At 37.3% G+C, this 14,808-nt stretch overlaps 2 protein-coding genes and 1 pseudogene across 4 annotated transcripts; 1 reads left to right on the top strand and 2 right to left on the bottom strand.

The window, feature by feature from the left end:
- Window positions 1-23: 23 nt before the first annotated feature.
- Window positions 24-5,065, bottom strand: LOC128022339 (cysteine desulfurase, mitochondrial). The gene is made up of 13 exons (XM_052609761.1): window positions 4,732-5,065; window positions 4,449-4,525; window positions 4,207-4,323; window positions 4,030-4,113; window positions 3,694-3,846; window positions 3,466-3,559; window positions 3,247-3,381; window positions 3,012-3,169; window positions 2,821-2,926; window positions 2,651-2,732; window positions 2,125-2,208; window positions 1,826-1,915; window positions 24-861 (listed from the first exon to the last, which is right to left on the bottom strand). Exons 1-13 carry the CDS (start codon window positions 4,844-4,846, stop codon window positions 798-800), a joined length of 1,359 nt encoding a protein of 452 aa, XP_052465721.1. The 5' UTR covers window positions 4,847-5,065; the 3' UTR covers window positions 24-797.
- Window positions 5,066-6,490: 1,425 nt separating this feature from the next.
- Window positions 6,491-7,611, top strand: LOC128022824 (pyruvate dehydrogenase [acetyl-transferring]-phosphatase 1, mitochondrial-like; annotated as a pseudogene).
- A 112-nt stretch (window positions 7,612-7,723) lies between these two features.
- LOC128022340 (RNA-binding protein 39) lies at window positions 7,724-14,654 on the bottom strand. 3 transcript variants are annotated; one of them, XM_052609763.1, is made up of 16 exons: window positions 14,391-14,652; window positions 13,739-13,801; window positions 12,351-12,400; window positions 12,071-12,259; window positions 11,610-11,675; window positions 11,452-11,505; window positions 11,240-11,357; window positions 10,983-11,135; window positions 10,752-10,889; window positions 10,608-10,673; window positions 10,321-10,525; window positions 10,144-10,224; window positions 9,935-10,055; window positions 9,745-9,850; window positions 9,574-9,652; window positions 7,724-8,933 (listed from the first exon to the last, which is right to left on the bottom strand). In XM_052609763.1, the coding sequence occupies exons 2-16, from the start codon at window positions 13,787-13,789 to the stop codon at window positions 8,833-8,835; spliced, it is 1,578 nt and encodes a 525-aa protein (XP_052465723.1). In that variant the 5' UTR covers window positions 13,790-13,801; window positions 14,391-14,652; the 3' UTR covers window positions 7,724-8,832. The 3 variants fall into 3 exon arrangements, with proteins under 3 accessions (XP_052465723.1, XP_052465724.1, XP_052465725.1); XM_052609764.1 differs by lacking the exon at window positions 14,391-14,652 and adding an exon at window positions 13,510-13,570; XM_052609765.1 differs by lacking the exon at window positions 11,610-11,675 and having other exon boundaries at window positions 14,391-14,654.
- Between the last annotated feature and the right edge of the window lie 154 nt (window positions 14,655-14,808).

The following is a 14,808-nucleotide window of genomic DNA, read 5'->3' on the forward strand; positions in this document are numbered from 1 at the left end:
CTGTAGTAAAACGGACAAAACAATTGGTTTAGATGTTTATTTGTATGACATACATTCTGGAGTAAAACAACGACTTCACATCAACAGACACTACAGAATATGTGTACTGCAATCATGAAAGACATCCAAGCTCGTTCTAGACCTTTTTAATAGGCAGGTAAATTTAAAAGACTTCTATTTATCAATCCTGTCCCATGCAAAAAATTTCAATGTTTCAAGCTGGTATTGTCCTTTATTTTATGAAAAACTTTACCCATAAACTGTAATTATGAATTAATTACACTGCACCTCAGTTGCACCTGACTTGCATAACACAAAGCTAATTTTGAGGAAACTCAACTCAATTAAATTCATTCTGCTGGTCTCAGGACAAGGACAACAGACAATATGATAGACTCCTAAAACATGTTGCACTATGATGTGCTCAAACACAACTGACAAAGGCAACACTCAGTGCATGTTCATAGTAAGATGTCTTTTGTAATTATATTTTCATTGATTTAAACAGAGCAACTGTGAATACACTACATATACGCTCACAAATATAAAAAAACTGAGGTGAAAGCTCGTTTGAGAAAAAGTGACAAAATACACATCTATGTAACCCCTGCAATTCATCCAAATGCACTTAGACAAGTTCAATTCTCCAAATCGAAAAAAAATAATAATAATAATAATTGTGCGTGTTTTTTGGGAATATAAGATCGAAGGAGAATGGGTACGGCAGACTAATCAACTGTAACGACTGAGTATTCACAACTAAAGCAGTGCTTCATACTCCATGTGTTCAGAACGATTCAGTGCTGGGTCCATTTGATGCTCTTAATGTCAATCCCCTCCTGGACCATTTCCCATAACGGACTAAGAGACAAAAGACAAAAAAAATCACTTCGAACAAATTTCCCAAAGAAAAAAAATTGTTTACATGGAGTTTAACCAATGAATTTTGTTTAATCAAACAATTAAAACATTAAAGTGCCCCTATTATGCCATTTTAAGGTTCCTAATATTGTTTTGTGAGTTTCCTCAAAATAGGTTTACATGCATCAAAGACAAAAAACGCTTTCACTTCCTTGTCCATTGATTCTCAAATGATTTGTTCTAAGATGGTGGTGATGGCACAGTGGATAATACGCATGCCATCACCACCAGAGGCGTGTGACCTCTGACATATATAGCAATTGTAAGTCGCTTTAAAGCGTCAGCTAAGTGAATAAATGTAAATGTAAGATCAGTTCTAAGATTCAGTCTGTCTAAACCCCTCCTTTCTGTGAGCCTACTCTGCTCTGATTGGTCAGATGGCCCAGTCTGTCGTGATTGGTCTACTGCATTCAGTGCATTTCAGAAACAATACATGCATTTCCATATTTTGAATGCTCTATTATTTTTGGTTTAGATTCAGTAGAGCGGGCTGGTCCAAATAAACTGGGGACACAGAAAATATTTGGGTTGTCCAACTGTAGTACAGTGGAAAAAATGTATTTTAACCACTGATTCTTTGCAACCTTATCTTTCGGAAATGTAAATAAAACAAACTGACTTTTACAGCGTAGGACACAATGTCTTCTCGACATGATGCTAACCACATGAACAACATACAGTGTTTGAGCACAGATCAAGTGGTTCGTGGCGTGGCCTGCCAAAGATAGGTGAGCATTATGCAAATGTGGCATAATAGGGGCACTTTAATCAACAACATCTAAATTAACTATTTTTTATTAATTTATTCATATTTTCCAGGCCACAATGTTAAAATCCCCATGTATTCCATGATGTGGAAGCTCAGGCCAGACCGTTTGATTCAAATGAAGCATGAACAGCTCACCTCATCTCCCTCAGCCGTTTGACCTGCTGAATGCACTTCTCCACTGTAAAGTCCACTTCCTGCTCTGTGGTAAATCTGCCAATTCCAAATCTGAAAGAAATATGGGTCATGTGGATTAGATCTGCTCATTACAGTTTGTGTGGTGATGGTTCAAGCAGAAAATTAGGAGATTAAAGATAAAATCTGAATATAGATTACACAAAACAAAAGCACAGAGAGAGAAACAAAGCATGCTGAGAATGACCTCAACATGCTACAAAACTACAACAACATTTAGATTATTTTACAAAACTACCAACCGAATAGACGAGTGAGCCAAGTCCTCATCTGCCCCTATCGCTCTGAGGACATACGAGGGCTCCAAGGAAGCAGATGTGCAGGCGCTGCAACAAGAACAAGTTACTTTACTAGAATTTATATACCATTATAGTTTATATTCATATTTTAAATACATTTTTTAACATTGCAGTTTTCATTTTAATTTCAATTTTGTTAAATTGTCATTCTCATTTTTATTATTATAACATATCTTTTAATGTTACTATTAAGGATTGCCTTGGCACATAACTGAGATAAGTTTATATTTTACTTTCAGCTTTATAAATGTAATTATTAATTAAATTACCATGTACAGCTTTATATATTTTAGTTTTACTCAATAAACAAACGTGTTTTGAATCATTTTAGTAAAAAGATAATTTCCACTATTTTTAACCAGCTTTGTATTTTAACAATATCTATGTAAATGAACAACGTGTACTCCTTCTCCAAGTTTACCTGCACACAAATGTGAATAAACCGGGTTAGACATTTTCAGCTACTGACCTTCCAGATGAAAGCGCAACATCTTTTAACGCCATCAACAGACTCTCTCCCTCAACATAGGCAAATGATAAATTAATGCATCCTGAAGAAGGAAAGTGTTTTTGATTACAAACTCAAGTCAACATGGAACTTTACGAATAAAGGAAAATTACAAAGTCGTCAAGTCTTACCTGGGTACCTCTGATCTGGGTCTCCATTCATCACAACATCAGGAATCTCCGACATGATCTTCTGCACAAGGCGATTTGCAAGCATTGTCACACGCTTGTAATCGTACTGAAAAGAAACAGAAAATGAAACCTGCATCTAAGCAAACTTTGACTAGCAGTAGCAAGTTTAACTCAAACCCTGAATTCTCTACCTCTAACTCTTGCTGGGCGATCTCACAAGCGGCTCCGAAGCCTACGGCGAGAGGTGTGGGCACGGTCCCTGAACGTAGACCCCTTTCCTGTCCCCCTCCGTTCAGCAAAGGCTCAATACGAACTCTGGGTCTCCTCTTCACATACAAAGCCCCAACTCCTAAAAAAAACATAACCATTCCTTAATATATTTTTGATAATGTGACCATTACACATTTAAAAGGTACAGTATGCTACCTTTGGGCCCATAGATCTTATGGCCGCTGATGGACATCAGATCCACTTTCCAGTCATTGACATTAACGGGGATCTTTCCAACAGCCTGAGCAGCATCAGTGTGAAAGAACACATTTTTGGACCTACACAGATGACCTGAAATCAAAAACCATTTTAATGTAGATGATATGAAGACTGACAGGTATACGTTTAGACAATGATGTTGATAGTAAGAGTTACCGATTTCTTTGATTGGCTGTTTGACACCAATCTCATTGTTGACAGTCATTATGGACACCAAACTGGTATCAGGACGGATTGTTTCCTCTAATTGCTAAGAAAGCAAAATATAAGGTATATTTAAAATACAGTAAAAATCCAGCAGGGTTACAATCTATCGGAGTATGTAATTATTTTTGCTATTATGGTTGGTGCTGAAATTGAAGTTTCGCTTTTAGGAAAGCTTACCTTCAGATCAATCAGTCCATTATTTTTCACAGGTAAGTATGTTACATCAAAACCCTCCGCCTCCATAATTCGGCAGGAGTCCAGCACACACTTGTGCTCGGTCTGGGTGGTGATGATGTGGTTTTTCTTAGCCTTATAAAACCGAGCCACACCCTTAAAAAAAAAAAGGTAAGATATAAAAAGACATCCAAGACGTAATAAGTTATTTTTGATAACCAGTGCAGCGCATCACACATAAACTTCACCTGTTTATTTTAGAATATGACAAGGCATTTGTGTCCCAGCGTCCCACTTTCTCCTAATCCTAATCTTACCTCATAGTAATAACATTCTTACTTTGATTGACATATTGTTGGACTCGGTCGCACCACTGGTGAACACAATCTCCCTCGGGTCGGCACCAATAAGATCTGCTACTTGCTGTAGAGGAAATGCCATTTTTGTTACCACAAACAGTGCATTTTTTACTTAACCAAAATAGTATGCTTCAATTCTCAGAAATACAACTCTCACTTTTCTGGCTTTTTCCACTGCACTCTCGCTCTCCCATCCATAAGCGTGAGTCCGGGAATGTGGGTTCCCGTAGTAATTGACTTGAAAGGGGAGCATGGCATCCAAAACCCTTGGGTCCTGGAACATTAAACAATGAAAACAATGGCATGTAAACTTAAACATCCCAGTAACGTAATTCATAAATGTTCACGAGTCTGATTAGATAATTTTCTAGATGGCAGATGACAGTGGCAGATGGGTACCATGGGTGTGGTGGCCTGAAAGTCCATATACAGAGGCCTCAGTTCATCCTTTTCCAGTTCCCTACTTTTTATCAACTCTGTAGAGAAACACATGTACGTTTATCAACTCTGAAAGTTATAGTGACTGGAATAAAAACAGCCATATTAGAAAACCAAGCTTTTATTTACGTCAGCTTGCTAGTATCTGTATTATCACAACCTTTTAGAGTAACTTACACAAGCTAAATTCAGCTGCGTCACTGTTAGTCTCTAGACTAGAGAATTAGATTTTGTAAAGCTGTACCTTTCTGCCTCTGCACGGTGTTGACGGCGCTTTGAGCGAAGCTCAGTCGAGGGTTGGAGATCCCGCACATGGAGCCCAGAAGTTTTCTCGATAAAGTCCTGTTCATCATGTTCATGCAATTACAGTGTTCTCCACATAAACAATGACAGAAATAATACAAATAGCTTGTTATAAATGCTCTGTCAACTACTAACTTAAACGCGTCAGATAAATAAATGTATTATTCGGCTAACTTTAGAAACAACAACATGCCGAGTATCTTCATATAACAGTGTGTCATCAGCCCTCAAAACACACGGTAATGCTTACACAAGACGGACATACAGCTGGGGCGGGACAACTGTTATTATAATACTCATTGGTTATCTGAGTCTCTTGTGGGCGGGTTTTTGTAACGTTTACGGAGTTTATTGGTTGAAACCTAAACCTTGCCTGTTCCTTTACCGGAAATTGTGAATATGAATCAATACAATGCTGCTCTAAAAGTTAGTTTCTCCGTTTTTGGAAATAAAAATATCCAGTACAATTGGAGAAAATCGCCAGCATTTAATGACAGACATCTTTTGTTTTAAGTCTTTGGTATATATATATATAGTCGTAATGGGAAATCCAAATAATTTCCGCGAATCGGTTCTTTTGAAAAGTTCACTTGAAAGAACCTATTCGGTTGTCGCTTGGGTCATTACGTAATTACGTCATCAATGAGCTAATAAAATCATATAATTCTACAGTTAGGGAAAATTATAATTATAACAAAATGTCGAAACTATGACATTAAATACAATCATTGAATGAAAATCGAACATATATATATATATTAAATATATTGTGATTTATTATTACAATTTAAAATAATTGTTTTAAAATGTATTATACTTTAAATTATAATTTATTTCTGTGATGCAAAGCTGAATTTTTAAGATCATTATCACATGATCCTTTAGAAATCATTCGAATATGATGATTCATTATCAAAGTTGGAAACAGTTCTGCTGCTCAATATTTTTCAGAACATGTGATTTTTTTTAGGATACTTTGATGAATAAAAAGTAAAAAAAAAAAAAAAAAAACAAGAAGAAGCTACGTTTTAAAAATATAAATATTTTGTAATAACAATATACACTACTGGTCAGTAATTAGGGGTCAGCAATTTTTTCCTTATTTCTTTTTTTCCCTTTAAATAAAATCAATAATTTTATTCAGCAAGGATGTGTTAAATTGATAAAAAGTGATAGTAAAAAAAATATTTTATTAGAATTTTTTTTTTTTAAATAAATGCAGTTCTTTTTAACCTTTTATTCATCAAATACATTAGACAGCAGAACTGTTTCCAACACTCATAATTAATCAGAATATTAGAATGATTTCTAAATGATCATGTGATAGACTGGATGTTACATGTGACACTGAAAGCTGGAGTAAAGATGCTGAAAATTCAGCTTTGCATCACAGGAATATATATATATATTTAAAGTATATTCAAATAGAAAACTATTATTTGAAGTTGTAATAATATTTCACAATATTATTGTTTATTTTTCAGTATTTTTGATCAAATAAATGCAGGCTTGATGAGCAGAAGAAACTTCTTTCAAAAACATTAAAAATAGTAATGTTTCCAAACTTTTGGTCTGTACTCTGTGTGTGTCTATGTATATATATATATAGATAGATAGATAGATAGATAGATAGATAGATAGATAGATAGAAAAAAGTCATAATTTTGACAAATAAAAAATAATTTAAATTTGTCATAAAGATGACAGTGTGACATAATTTTGATGTTTTACTTTTCTAATTTCCTACTATTTTTTCTGTGCCATAAGCAGCAGAAAGACCCTGCAAGTTCTCTTTCACTACATTTCAGTGTCTCTGCTTCCACTGAAGACTTGATAGACTGATAGACGAGGCTGTGGAGAGTAAACAGCCCGTGCTCCCAGTGCTACAATGGCACAAGCATCCCAATGACTATGCTAGCGCAGATGCTGGTAAACAACTATAGCATATTCAATAGCCTGAGGACAAAATGGCAGTAGATGATAGATCTGCAGAAGGATTATAACAATAAATTATTTACAAACAGCTTTAAGAAACACTTTCAGGAGGTTGGATGATATTTCCTTGGTGGACTTTGGGGTTTCTTTAGCTCATTTCACACCTCTCAGAGAGGCTGTCTTGTGTGGGTCACATGGACCAAGAAGATCTTCATGTGACTAATATGGGTGACAGCAGAGCAGTTCTTGGGGTCCAAGGGGATGATGAGAGGGGGCCAGCTTTCACTATTGCGAACAACCACAAGGTCCACATTCCAGACAAGATACGTGTTCTTTAAGTGCATTCTGCTTCTGAGCGGAAAACTGGTGAAACATGGCAGGTTATTGGTCCTGTTGAGTCCTTTCAGAGATGTTAAGTTTTAGTGGAGCAGTGCGCTCTTGAATTACATCTATGAGGCAGGTCCAGAGCGGTTGATCGGAAACAAAAATGCTGCTACTGAACTACCACACACAACCTTACCTCAGATCCAGGAATAACATCACATAATGCAACCACATGTCAAATTCTTGATTCTAGCTACTGATGGTCTCTGGGAACGGATGCACAGACTGTTGTGCAGGTCTTAGGAGAACATCTGTCATCTGAAGAAACCAGTTTATGGATTGGGTTTTACAGTTGGACAGGTGCAAAGACAGCTGCAGAAGAAGGGAATAGCTCTTTCTGCTCTGGAGGATGAGAACAGCGCTACTCATCCGATCCGTCATGCTCTGGGCAGCGATGGTTGCTCCATTGAACCCAAGCGCATAGCCAAAATGCTCAGTCTGCAACAGGATTTGGCAAGGATGTACAGAGATGGCAATTATAGTCATTCACTTCAATGGTTAATCTACTTGAAGCAGACATTACATATTTTTTCTTTTTTTTTCAGTATAATATTTAAGACATTTTGTGTGCATCTATTAGTAGATTTTAGATAAGTTTAATTTAAACTCAATGATATGGTGGCTTCTTCCATTTATTGTAAAGGTAATTTAAAGGGGTCATGAAACTCAAGTCAAAATGTTTTTGATATTTACACACAAGAGGATACTCTACAAAAAAGTATCTTAAATAAATTGCAAGTTTCAAAACTAATTTCCCAGTTTAATTAGTATTTTCTATTTCTGAAATGGCCAGATTTGTAAAGTCACGAGCCTTCTCAACACACCCCTTAACATGCACCACTGTAGTTTGTAATCAGAGCAATACTGCGAAGTAACCAAAACCTGGCAATTCTTTTAAATGACCTTAAAAAACACAATTGCATTTCAGGACCATCATGATCAATTAAGTTTTTAAATAGGGAAAACAAAAATACTAAGATAAGAGCACCTCATGAAACAATATAAAAATGCAAAAAAAATGCAAAAAAAAAAAAAAAAAAAAAAAAAAAAAACACTTTAAACATTTCAAAAACAGACATGGTCATTACTTCAATAAATACTGCAATAACAAAAAAATGTTTTTTTTTAAACATAGGAATTCACATTGTTCAAATTAAATGAGGATCTTTTTTTTTTTTTTAGTTATCTTGGCTTTATTTGAAATTAACTTTCCTCAAGGACTTTACAAAAATCAAATCTTGATTAGAAAAACAAGATGTCTCTAAACTTTATGGTCTCTAAATGAACAAAAGATAATTGTCAGCCATTTAGTTGCCACAGCTCATAGAGCCAAAAAGTTGAATTAATGTCTGATCAAAATCGCAGTTTAAATCCAAGACTTGTGTATCTGTCAAAATTGTACACTTCCTCAAGTGAGAAACATGCCAATCAGATCAATCACAAAGACAATGTGGAAGGGGAGAAAAATATGAACAATTAAAGATCAAGAAGCAAAATTCAATAAGTAGGCTGTACATAGGAAACTTCTTTTACACCACAGAACTTCTCTCAATGTCCAAGACCTGTAAGGACACTATTCAAGTGAAACTTTTAAACTTATTGGTTTTGTAACCAACTTAAAAGGAAACAAAAACAACTGTGCCACAGCTTGCAGAACGGTTATTGTTGTCCAAAAGTTAAAAAGAACAAGGCTGAAAAAGTTGAGTCTTCCAGAGGTGATTGATCACCGGCGACTGGGCATAAGAAGCTGTGTTGCCTGCACTGACTCTGGGAAAAGGTTGTGGTATGTAGGAAGAGGAACATAAGCTGCTGTGATCATTTTACCTGGAAATACAATATTGAAATATAAGATAATGATTCAGACAATAATACTTATGGGTTTTAGACAGATTACATAATACTAGGGCTGGGTATTAAATTTGATACTTAAGCAACAACCAGATTTCCGAGATACCATCGAGTATCAAATTTTTGGTCATTCAGTACCAAATTTCGAAACCTAAAGACTTAAACAAGGAAAAACAAGGCATGTACGACTTGATGGTGTGGCTAGTGTTTGAGCATCCGAACCCCCATAGATGTATGGCCAAGTTTACACTACTGAGTTTGTTTAAAAACAAATCCGCGACCATATTGATGTTTCAGAAAAGACCCCCGTCCCCACTACATGACCGATAAACCGCCATCAACTGTTTGTAATAACTTCCGATTGTGATCTAATGTTTGTTTTTCTGAATGAACGTGATTTGAATTTTTAATTTTTTCCACTGATTTATTGTGTTGGTCACATTTTGTTCTTTCATGCTTTTTAGGTAAATGTAATCTTGCTAAAACATAATATTTCATGAAATATATATATATATATATGTAGTTCGGGAATTGTCAGCGATTAAATTTTGAGCGATACCCAGCCCTACATAACATATCAGATGTTAAAGCATACTGCTCAAGAATTTAGAATTACCTCCAAACCAACGTCCATGTAACGCACTGACAGCAGCCATAGCAGCAGGAATACTGGGACACTTCACATAGACATTACCCTGAAAAGAATGACAAAAGCAAACGTCAAATACATAAATTATATATGCTCAATATTTACTATAGAAATTAATAATGTTAAAAAGAAGCATACTTCAGCTGATTTCTTGTCCACGTATATGTGTATGACTCCACCGTGTTTGTTGCACTCCTCAATGACATCATCCTGAATCTCAATTTCCCAACCAAGATCATTTTCTCTGCAAGAAAGTAATGTAATTCAGGCAAAAATGCTCTTTAACATTATTTTCTCAATATACCTGCAATTTTCTCCTGCTACTTACGAGTTTGGATTGAACATATTAGACAGCTGGAAACAGTGCGTTGCAATTGGTTGTGATGGTAGATTCAATGCTTGGTTTGGGGGCATATTGAGGTTAAAACTCAATCCAGGGTTCATAGCAGCTGAAAGGAAAGAGATGGATGTTAATTACAACCCCCCCTAGGCCTTATTACTGAATATCTACTGAACCCAAAAGAAAAAGGAACTGACCAGTAGCTGCAGCCATGGCTACCATGGAGCCACTCATGTTAAGGGCCTGCTGTGCAGCAGGTGGGATCTGCAGACCAGTACCTAACAGAAAAAAAGCATTGTAATACCTCAAAAAAAAAAAAATTCACTTCATAACAGTTCGAAAACTATTCAGCAGATCAAAGAGAACATCCATACCTTCGGCCAGTCTGGCCATGAGTTGAAGTCTACCAGTAGTTCCCAGATCAATGCCTGTCCTTTCCAGCTCATCGTTGTCCAGGAAGGAGCTGGCAGTGGAGGCATCAGTCCTCTCCGTCACATGTCCCACTTTCATTGGTCTGCCAGCCAACTCAAAGCCATTAAGCTGTTCCAGAGCCTTCTTAGCACATTCAGCATCAGAAAACTAGGAGGAAAGAGGAATGGTAATAAGCTGGAGATGAATAACTTCTTGAACTTGACACAAACCACTTCACCACACAACTTACTGTGATAAAGCCATATCCTTTTGATCGTCCTGTTTCACTGTCCATCATCAGTTGAATACTATCAATCTGAAAAAAGGAAAAGACAACATGAATAAGATCTAAGGCATAACATGAAGTGGGGAAAAAATGTATAGCTCTATTTACCCTTCCAAATGGCTCAAAGATGCCTCGGAGCATGTCTTCTGTGATATTAAAATGCAATGAGCCAACATAAAGTCTCATAGGTCCAGCACTGCCCTTCTGCAAGTTATTGGCCAATGCAGCGGCTCTGTTTTTCTCAGCCTAGTCACAAATACACAATTTGCAATTAGATGATGATCACATGTACAACCAAAGATTGTGCAAATGTTTCCACATTCGGAGTGACCATGTTACCTGTGAAGCCTGCACAATGATTGGTACTCCGAGTAGTCTCTGACCAGACAGGCCAATTGCCAAAGGTACAGAGGTGGTATCCACAAACTCAATGTATGCAATTCCTTTAGATCTTCTAGAGTTTCTATCAGAGATAATTCTCACATCTCGCACCTTTCGAGAACAATAAGAATTAGGTGTACATACAAATCCAAATTAGAATAGGCTCCTGAAATAGAAACTGTCCTAAATAAAACTATAGATTCACAAACACTGACTTTTCCCACTGCAGAAAAAAATTCTTCCAAGTCTCGTGGCCGGATCCTGGCTGCCAGCTGCATGCAAAACACTGTGCGTGCATCCCTTTCTTCGGGGGTGAGATTATCAATGGGCTTCCTTTTAAAAAAGACAAAAACAAGCAATTAATTACTATACTCATGAAAGAATTTTGTAGGGGGGGGGAACTTAATCAAGGCTGAAATAAACTTACCTTATAGGGCTTTTCTCTTTCTTGAAAGGACTGCGGCTTCTAGACCTTCTACGGCTGAGAGAGAATTTCTGTGAGTACTTTTGGAAAGACTTTCCATGTCTGAATCATACACAGAACAAGTAACTACCCACACACAACAAAAATAGTATCATAGAAACCTTAGTTTGATGGCAGGTGGTGGGCCAGTCTTCCCCCTGGGACCACCGTTAAATTTCAGGCCAGAACTGTGATTTAAAAACAAGGTTTTCAAGGTTTTTAATCTCAGTAGCTACGACTAATCGCTCTACTGCTAGTGCTAAATATATACGGTAAGCTTCAACAGGGTACACAAGGGTAAATGTTGTACACACTAAAACAAATTCCTTGTTTTGGAGGGAATCTTCTCATCTTCTCTGCTGACAGACAAACATGTTAATTGGGACGGCAGCTAAACTCATATGAATACTTATTCTCCAGAAGACATTTTCACACTCATCTGGAGCACAGTGTGAACCTTTTACTTCAGGTTAACATACTAGCTATGGTAAAAAAGACATTCAAAGAGCACTTTTTTTTCTTTTTCAACGGTGTAGAGATTTAACATGAGGATTATAACCCAGAGCAAAAGATAGCTACGTACAATGGAGCTTTGTAGCGACCACCACGCTCCCTGCTCCTGGAACGGCTGCGTCGTCTCTCCCTGCTGCGACTGCGCTTCCGATCTTTGCTGCGGCTCCTCCTGCGGTCATGGCTTCTCTTGCGATCACGACTCCTGCTTCTTTTCTTTTCCCGACTGCGGCTTCTGCTGCGACTTTTGCTCTTCTTTTTCCTTGCAATTCAATTAGAAAGTTTAGTACATCAAACATTAAGAGTTTTGTAAAAGGTATATTAAATTAACTAAAAAGGTTATATACACATACTTCTTGCTCCGCTCCTCGTGGCCATTGGAACTTAAGGACTTGTTGTCATCCTAAGCAGGGTCGATAGAAGACAGCATGAGGAGGACGGCGAAACATTTCAAGTCGTAAGGATAAAGAAGGGATGGGAACAAAAGAGAACATGATATGATCATTAAATAGGAGTTCATTACAGGGTTTGGGCGGGAGGATGACAAATACAAGGGGGACCTTTAAAAGGAAACCAACCACATAGCTTCCAAAGTCGTTCTTCCTTACTAGTGCTTGTATTACTTGTGTAAGGCGACCAAAAAAAAAAAAAAAAAAATTCAAGTGCTAGTGCTATGCTGGGTATGTCAAATAACATTGCATTTTTAGGCACTTCATTCATTCATGAGGCAGCCCAACAGCTTCAGTACCAAGGCTATCTGAGCCTAAGACCCAAAGTGGCAACGCTAGCAGACAGCCACTAAACGAGCTCCAGTGGTGGATGCCATTCCAGTGATCTTCACCCCATTTGCCTTCGTGGATTGAAAGAGCTCGATGCCACCTCAGTCACACATCTTGCCCTGAAGCAAACAGGGATTCACACGGCTTAGTAATAGCGACTCCCATAGACCATCTAAAGTTGAGTTGTTCTTTTGTTGTTGTTGTTAAGAGGCTACATTGTTTACATGATAAATGTATCTTTTGTTACCATTACGATATTATAGGCTGAGCCCCATCATTTCCAGTTCAAAAAAGCGCAGAATAACCATATACAAGTACTTTCAAATGTCAAAAGCATGCATAAATACTTTTTTTTTTCTTCACCAAAACAGATGACATTTACAGTATATTCGTTTCAGTTTTTCAAAGAGATGAATTGGAGAAGCAGACTCTGTGGATTTGCTCGTGTATGTCAACTCCCATTGATTATGACATTTTAGTGGTCACCTGCCATATATACACACTGTAAAACATGCACTCTAGTTCTAGCCATTTTGAAAGTAAACTTCTTTTCGATAAAAAAAATAAATCTAAGTATTCCATGCATAAAATAATATGAATACTGTCTCCACAGAGTTCATACCAGTTCTTATGTGCTTCCACTGCATTTACTCTGGCGGTACCTATGTATTACTTTGCCTATGTATTTCAACCAAGGGTACCACAGTACATCAATATATTGGGCAATTACTACCTTCATTTTTTTGACAGTTCACACTGGAATTCATGGGAGTAGAGGTGAGATATAGGCAAGTCTACAAAAAGAGATAGATGGGCAATTTATTCATTGAAACCACTATGACAGAAACATTCAAGTTATTGATCTGACAATAAAGACTTAGAGAAATCACGACTGGTTAGCAGTTTCAAATGAAAGCTTTACAGATTCCTGGGCGAGTTTATTTACTTGCATAAACACCCACCTTTCTATATGGAGCCTCGAGCATTGCTTCGATGTCCAAATCATCGGCCATGTTGTTGTTGATCTGCAGGAGAGGAAAACAATGTATCAAGTGGCGTTTAATGTTAAACCTATGCAAAGAAATCTTCTGAAAACACAACACGTACATTTGCCTGTAGTGTTTCCCAAAATAGCTCTTTAAACTCGAACTCTACGTTGCTGATTTCGGACATGCGTGACTGGACAGGGTCATGCAGCGCACTTTTAAGCACGTTAGCTTCCTGGCTAACGTAACTAACGTTACTTTCCTAACAAACTGTTGTGAAACGTCTTATCAAATTTTGTACACATTTACACAACATTAGCACATATAACGGAGTAATATCTAGATTTTGATGTTACATAAACACACCTTTCGTATTTTCAGCAGAGAATCTGGAAGCTAGCTTTGTTAGCGCATTAACGTTAACGTAACGTACATAACTGGCTAAAGTCGCTTCCTCTTCGCACACAAGCTGAAACGGCCCACTTTAAATGGCGTAAATACAATAATTTAAAACAGTAAACATCAATATGATCTACATATGGCACATAATACATTGATATTGGCCGGATTGTTCTTAAAAACAGATCCAAACAATAAGTAATGCTAGCCGTAAGCCTTTCCGTCTTACCTCAGACACTGCGGCCTACAAAGCTTTAGAATCCCAACTCCGCAAACGAGCGCCAAAACCCGGATCTGCTGTTCGCTTCTGCTACTGTTGCGAACCCAGTCGATTCGAATCCAAACAAAGCTAAAAAGCACAAGTGTATTACGCCAGAACTTGATCGTTTGGACTAAAACTAGTCACAAGCCGCGTGTTGCGGTTATCAACGACGAGCTGACTGGCGGCAAACAGCTACTGCGCGTACACGACACGTTTCTGTTGCATAAGACGAGACGAGTGTGACCGTCCACGAGAGGGAGCTCGTGTTACACGCACAGACAACGGAAGTGCGAACTACAAATAAACAAACAATTAACACACACTAAAACGTTCTTTTTTATTTTAATCGTCTGGTATTGTTAATTTATGAGTCACACGTTTTGTT

This window comes from Carassius gibelio, chromosome A11 (assembly GCF_023724105.1).
Source record: "Carassius gibelio isolate Cgi1373 ecotype wild population from Czech Republic chromosome A11, carGib1.2-hapl.c, whole genome shotgun sequence".
NCBI classification, from domain to species: domain Eukaryota; kingdom Metazoa; phylum Chordata; class Actinopteri; order Cypriniformes; family Cyprinidae; genus Carassius; species Carassius gibelio.

Excerpts from the sequence above, each read along its gene's own strand:
- LOC128022339 (XM_052609761.1), bottom strand. The coding sequence starts at position 4,846 with ATGAACATGATGAACAGGACTTTATCGAGAAAACTTCTGGGCTCCATG. Across the intron at positions 3,560-3,693 it reads ATGGACTGATTGATCTGAAG|CAATTAGAGGAAACAATCCG; the intron begins GTAAGCTTTCCT and ends TTGCTTTCTTAG. Across the intron at positions 2,927-3,011 it reads TCGCCCAGCAAGAGTTAGAG|TACGATTACAAGCGTGTGAC; the intron begins GTAGAGAATTCA and ends GTTTCTTTTCAG.
- LOC128022340 (XM_052609763.1), bottom strand. The coding sequence starts at position 13,789 with ATGGCCGATGATTTGGACATCGAAGCAATGCTCGAGGCTCCATATAGA. Across the intron at positions 10,890-10,982 it reads TCATTGTGCAGGCTTCACAG|GCTGAGAAAAACAGAGCCGC; the intron begins GTAACATGGTCA and ends ATTTGTGACTAG. Across the intron at positions 10,526-10,607 it reads AAGGATATGGCTTTATCACA|TTTTCTGATGCTGAATGTGC; the intron begins GTAAGTTGTGTG and ends CTTTCCTCCTAG.